The sequence below is a fragment of the Dunckerocampus dactyliophorus genome, chromosome 2, assembly GCF_027744805.1.
Source record: "Dunckerocampus dactyliophorus isolate RoL2022-P2 chromosome 2, RoL_Ddac_1.1, whole genome shotgun sequence".
In the NCBI taxonomy this organism is placed as follows: domain Eukaryota; kingdom Metazoa; phylum Chordata; class Actinopteri; order Syngnathiformes; family Syngnathidae; genus Dunckerocampus; species Dunckerocampus dactyliophorus.
The window spans coordinates 11,246,177-11,252,856 of NC_072820.1; the positions used below are offsets into that span (position 1 = coordinate 11,246,177).

Below are 6,680 nucleotides of genomic sequence, written 5' to 3' on the forward strand. Positions count from 1 at the left end.
CCACGTAAACTTCGTTCCAATAAATCTTTATTTTTCCACTTTTAAATAGCCAAAATAATAAAAAATAAACAGGTGAATAAAATAAGGTGATCATCCATACAGCTACATGTGCATATCAATCATGGTGTCTCTAACTCTGAAAAAGATCCACTATGTCGAATGCAATTGAATAATCCTGAGAAATTCAGTGTGAAATCCAATTGAGCAGATGGAACAATCAATACTGGTGATGAAAAATACATACGAAGAAACACAGAACACTAAAAAATATATCAAAATACATCAACTCACCACTAACACAAACAGTAAAATAAAATATGGTGGCATTGTTCTTTTTCACATCCAGACTTCCAAGGCTGAATATCCTTTATAGTCCTGACTGACACTGCAACATCATTGCTTGGACATCTTTTCTACACAAGATGTCAAACCTAATAATCTCATTACATAAAACATTCTCAAGCAAGGCTGCAGGCATTAAGTCTAACCACAAAGAAATCGACTAATATTGCTCGCAAAAAGCAGAAATCGAAAGACAAGAAAACGACATACTTCCCATGGGCATTAAAAAAAATTAGTCAGGCGTTTCACCCGAGGAGAAACAACTGTGATCAGTAAATACTAACCCCTCCCGCAGAACCTCGGTAATCCTACACAATCTTAATCTGGTGACTGTAAATGTAATTCATTCCCCACTCAAAATGACAAATACTCACCCAACAGTAACCAAGGGAGACACAGCAAAGATCATTTTCTTGATAGTAAAATTGTTAAACGACAGTTTGACCCAGCCAGCTAGTTGGTCTGCTGTCCACTTTGCTTGATTCTCTAATCACGCGCGTTGTTACGGTCAGACGATTGTTTGCAAACTGTTCTCCCGTAAAAGAGACAAAAAATTATTCCAATGTGCTCTGGCATGCAGACTATGACGCTTGGGGAACGTCCAAATCCATGTATTATTTGTAGTCCACTTTACCAGAAAGTCACTGAGACTAAACACTGGTAAGCAAAAACCACAATCAGGAAGGGAAAATCGTTGCAATGAAAGAAGTTGCAAATGTGTTCGCATCAGTGCAAAGTGGCATCAATCCCACATGACCTTTTACATTAGAAGTGATATTTAGTTTGTCTTTTTGATTCCATGTGAAAATGAAAAGATTACATTTTCTTGCTGGTGCAAATCCACATCAGCCCATCAATTCAGCTTTAACAAAGAGAACACAAGCTAAGGTAAAATTAGCTCATTTCATTGGTTTACAAACAGGAGGCGTCAAATATTTCTTCTCACTTGTAGACCTCAAGACTTCTCAGATGACCCTGGCAGTAAAAAGGGACATCGCATGTGTCAGCAAAGATTGGTCAAGCTGGAGAAAAGGCATGTCATGACTCCTCGTTGCCCGAGTCATCTTCATCATAGCAGCAGTCGCCATCACCATCCTCAACATCGTCATCATCGTAATAATAGTCATAGAAGAGGTCAGAGCCCTCATCGGGAGGTGGGGCACGTGTGCGGACGCAATACTCTGCCAGCGTGGTGGGCACCTTCACGCCGTCGCGCTCGGCCTCAGCCTTGGTGGCCAATACTTGTTTTCTGCGGGATATTAAATTACATTGTTAAAAGAAAATTGCACTTTTTTGGGGAATTTTGCCCATCATACACAATCCTTATGTGAAACATAAACACACGTCTTTCCCTTTTCTGTGTATTCTAAACAGAGGAAAAACAGTTAGCATGAGGGAGCTAACAATGCACTTAATGGGACACACCTATTTCGACTATAAAGCCATTTCAAAAACCTTCCACAACGTTTTAGTTTTATATACATGCTGTGACTATGTCCTAACAGGAATATTCATGACAACATGCAATACTTAAAAGTATTTTGCCATATTTTGATCATTTTAAACATTAAGGAACTTCTGTTTTTTTCAGGTGTTTTTCACTCTTTAGAACAGGGGTCGCCAACGTGGTGCCCGCGGGCACCAGGTAGCCCCCCACGACCACATGAGGTGCCCGCAAGCCTGCTTTTCATTCAGGTTTTCAGTTAATCATGAAAGAACAGTAGAAAGAAATGCATTCTGAAATACAAAATGTGAGTTGTGGACACCAGCATTTTGTTAATGTTCTGGTAAAACAAGCATATTCGCTTTGTTTGGGTTTAAAATAAGCTCTGAAAATAAATGTTACAAAAATGAGTAGCTCTTGGCCATTTTCATTTTGTGAAAGTAGCTCTCACAAGGAAAAATGTTGGTGACCCCTAATTTAGAACGTGCAGAAGAGAAAGACAAGTGTGGTCATGTTTAAAGGGGTAGTTCGGATTTTTTGACATGAAGTTGCATGACAACAGTGTACTGTAAATGAACTTTCACTTGTATAGCGTTTTTCTACATTTAAAAAGGCACTCTAAAAGCGCTTTAACACCGTTACCACATTTACCCACTGATGATGCAGCATCAGGAGCTACGGAGGGTTCAGTATCTTGCCCAAGGATACTTCGACATGGCCATGGGAGGACGGAGGATCGAACCTGCAACCTTCAGGTTGGGAGACGACCCCCCCCCCCCAGTGTAGTGCATCAACAGTTACTTCCCACATGATCCATGAGCACAGTTCTGATGGAATTTCAGTGAAGAGGAACAATGTTCCGGTTAGTTACTGGGGCCTCTTCAGTAAAGAGTTTGGCTTCTTAAAACAATGTGCGTTCAAAAGAGCAATACATTTACATCACAAAAATGCTTCCTCGAAAAAAATCAGACCTCACAAATCGCTCTGCATTACTTTTCTCTTTCGTCATATCACTGCACACTGTCGCCTGTCTATTGTTGTGTATGTGATGAAGCTGGCTGCGACACGCTGCATCTTCATTCGCTGCGCGAGCATCGCAGCCCTCTTTTTTAAGTACGTGTTCCACAGCGGATGAAGATCTGAGCGTCATAGCCATCTTCATCATATACACAAGAATAGACAGGCGACAGCGCGCAGTGATGCGACAAAAGACAAAAGTCACGCCGAGCGATTTGTGAGGTCTGATTTTTTTGAGGAGGCATTTTTGTGATGCAAATGTATTACTCTTTTGAACGCATATTGCTTTGAGAAGTCAAACTCTTTATGTATGTGGCCCCACCAACTAACCGGAAGTACGTTCCTCTTCACTGAAATCCGACCAGAACCGGGCTCACAGGACCAAATGAGGGTAAGTCACTGTTGATGCACTACACTGCTGATGGGGATGTCATACATCTTCATGTCAAAAAATCCTTACCATCCCTTTTGTTTCACAGAGTACCAGTTTCCTGTGAGAAAATTCATGCCACAAATGGCAATTCCAGAACTTTACACAGTGTACCAGATGACATATTAAAGAAAATCTTTGTTATTTATCGTTATTATTATTATTATTATTATTATTATATATTATAATTACATTAGCGGTTAATTTGGTCTCAAAATAATGTTAATGCCACAAACAAAACTCAGTCGCCTGTGAGTGCCCATGTATGGGCGAGCGGCCCACAGCAGCACTCGCTGGTCGTTGAGAAGAGCAATACGTGCTTTCATTTCAGAGTCTCCAAACAATTCCTCACTACATTTGTCACAAGTCGCTTTTGTGAAAAAGAGTGTCTAAAGAAGGGGTCCGATTACTCACTAAATATAGCGACAACGTCACTAAGTTGGCAACAGCAATCTCTCCTGCTCCGTCGTCCTCTTATTCTCTGGCAGACCACATGTGTTACAATGTGTTTATGAGCGAGGACAAACAGGTTGCACCAAATCTATTTGTGACTTCTAAAATGTATTTATGTTGGGTCTTCACAAATGAATATAAGGGAAACACCGTGATAATACAGTGCTAAGACATTCAGGTTTTCTCTATTCATTTTAAATGACTGACAGTGTAGCTGTTTACCTGATGATCTCAACATATTCACGGTCTTTGCCCTTACTATCCCTCCATTTCCGGTACATGACGGAGGCGTCCACGTTGGCAGGAGAGAAGGTATTTGGCTCATTCAGCAGTGAGATTACACTCAGCAAAATAGTCCTAAAAAGGCACAAAATGGGGGTCACACAATCAGAGACTGCTGCACAAGCTTATAGAATAATTTAAAACACATTGCAAGCCTGCAAATCAGGTATCAAAGAAAGTAGACAGCAGTTTTTGAAGACAAATCCTACTACAAACTATAAAATGACACATCAAGGCTGTGGGGTTCTACACAAAATGACAATGAATGGACATGCGTTATGGCTCCTCTGTATGATATTGCTAGTAATAAAAGAAGCACAGAATCCACATTGCATTGTGTGTGCATTTAATTCTAAGGCCCTTTTTGACCATAATAATAATAAAAATAAAATAATGGTATGTGCACCACAAAGGCAGCTGTGTTTGACTAAATTGCCATCAAGTAATTGTTATTTTTTGAATGTCATTTTTAAATGCTGAATGTTTTGAACTCCTTTTGCGGTCTACAGAGAGATGTGCCACAGTTTGGTTGTACTCAGCTCTCATAGCTGGTGAGATGTTGCGCTTCTTTAGACAGCCAACTAGTTGAGACTGAGTCATCAGCACCTTTGCTGGTTGTAGCCAAGTAGTGTACTCCATTTTGCCTGAATTGCAACATCAATTCCACACAACGGTTGACTGACATTTAGACTTGCGTGGCAGCTCTGAAAGTTAAGATGTTACTCAAAACCATTGAACAATATTTTAAGATTGCGACGGCTTGACTCTGGAACAGACTATTTTTTAGTATAATATAATAATTGATCCCTATGGGAAAATTTGTTTTGAAACCAGAATCCCACAACGGATTCTGTTCAACTCAGGAAGTTCTGATGTATTGTGCAGTGAAATTGAAGAAGTTTGCTGAGAGACACAGATCACATTTCGGCAAATGGTGTCGGGTCAACGTGCGCCTCTTGAGAAAAAAACAATGTCATGTGATAAGTGTATGAGTCAAGATGGCGACAGATATTGAAGACGACTGCTTACCGGACATTCTGAGTGGGATTCCATCTCTCTGATGGCAGTTCTCCACTTTGTGGGTCGTCCACTGGAGGGTGCAATATAGAAATACACACATCTCCGTTCTGAAAGAGGAAATTTATCATTGATTGATTTGTCATGTCACCTTCAAAAGCTTGATAAGCTTGACACATTGTGGTGCCTGCAGAGTCAGGAGATCAAGTGTTCCTATCCCGCCTTCCTCATGCATGCGTGTATGCATTTTCTCCAGAAGCTCCGGCTTCCTCGCACATCCCCAAAGCATGCATGTTAGGCTAATTAGAGACTGTAATTTACCCATAGTTATGAATGTGACTGGTTATTTGTTTGTATGTACCCTATGATTGACTGGCGACCAGTCCAGAGTGTACTCTGCCTCTCGCCCAAAGTCAGCTGGGATAGGCTCCAGCTCACCTGTGACCCTCAGTACAAGCGGTATAGAAAATTAATGAATTAAATTAAACGTGTTTTACTTCACCTCATAAATGTTGGGATGCCACATTTTGGTGAGGAACCTGAAGGAAGGTGGGGAATAAGGGTAGTCCATGGGGAACTTGATCCGAGCCTAGCACAAACACACCAAAATAGGACAACAGTCATACAGTTTTTCTGCTTAATGCCCTACAATATTTGGTACCTTAAAATAGCCACCCTCATAGTGAGTATTGGGGGGTCCAAAAATGGCCACTTCCCAGTTGTACATATCAGCTTCGTCCACCAGTGTTATTTTAAATCCCTCGACGGGTTCCTCCTGAAGACTCTTCATTTCCAGCATGAGAGCTTTCTGTGAACTGGCGACATGAGAGCAATCGTGCTGCGCCATTATTGACACTTGGCTTCCTGAGGTTTTCTCCAATCGACAGCTGACTCGTTTGTTTACAGCAACGCGGCTAAATTTGACGCACTCGTCGAACAAGCTGACACTGAGTTTGTCGATGTACGGATACAATGAAAAAAGGCCAAACTAGCCACGCTCGCACCGGAGCCAAACGCGGCTTGATGAGTTGCAAAAGCTTATCAATTATTGTGTCTCCACTCTCTCTGTGTCGTAAACTAAACAAACCATTGCGGCAATTCAGCAGCCGTAGTCTACCTGGCAAAGAAGCCACGGATATAAGCCGAAAATCTACTGATAGCTGCTGGCTAAATAAGCAAGCTAACGAGGACTACCTCCCAACCAGCTGGAGCCGACTTTACCTTGGCGCGAACAGATTACAACGACCCGCTGCTGGGAAACAAGTGACAGGTTTAAAGAGAAAACGCAGCAACAAATTTCAAACTATTATAAACTACATAATAAACGCCCAGAGCCGTGATGTCAGGCGTCCAGTGTAAAGAATGTTGTTGAATAAGTCCTTTCTCCCCCTGAAAACAGGCAATTGTGCAATGTGCTGCAGTGGGATTTGTAGTCCAGTTGTTGTTTGTAAACATTGCCTTCATGGCGACAAGCAATAAACAATCCAAGTACAAACACCAAGAAATTGGCATGTTATATATCATAAAATGAAACACATTTAAAGCGAGCGGGGTTTGCTTTGTGTTATGTTTTTTTTCAGCAGGGGAAAAATGCATTGAACTACATTCACCAGTATACGCTACGTCACACCAACGCGAGTGTTGTTTGCGTTTCCGAAAAGCCGCGCTGACCTAGTTTCACAATGAAATCCTTTT

At 41.3% G+C, this 6,680-nt stretch overlaps 1 protein-coding gene across 1 annotated transcript; it reads right to left on the reverse strand.

The window, feature by feature from the left end:
• Positions 1-10: 10 nt before the first annotated feature.
• LOC129173187 (ubiquitin-conjugating enzyme E2 R1-like) lies at positions 11-6,388 on the reverse strand. Its single transcript, XM_054763850.1, has 5 exons — positions 5,647-6,388; positions 5,488-5,574; positions 4,998-5,095; positions 3,909-4,043; positions 11-1,591 (listed from the first exon to the last, which is right to left on the reverse strand). Exons 1-5 carry the CDS (start codon positions 5,830-5,832, stop codon positions 1,381-1,383), a joined length of 717 nt encoding a protein of 238 aa, XP_054619825.1. The 5' UTR covers positions 5,833-6,388; the 3' UTR covers positions 11-1,380.
• Positions 6,389-6,680: the final 292 nt, after the last annotated feature.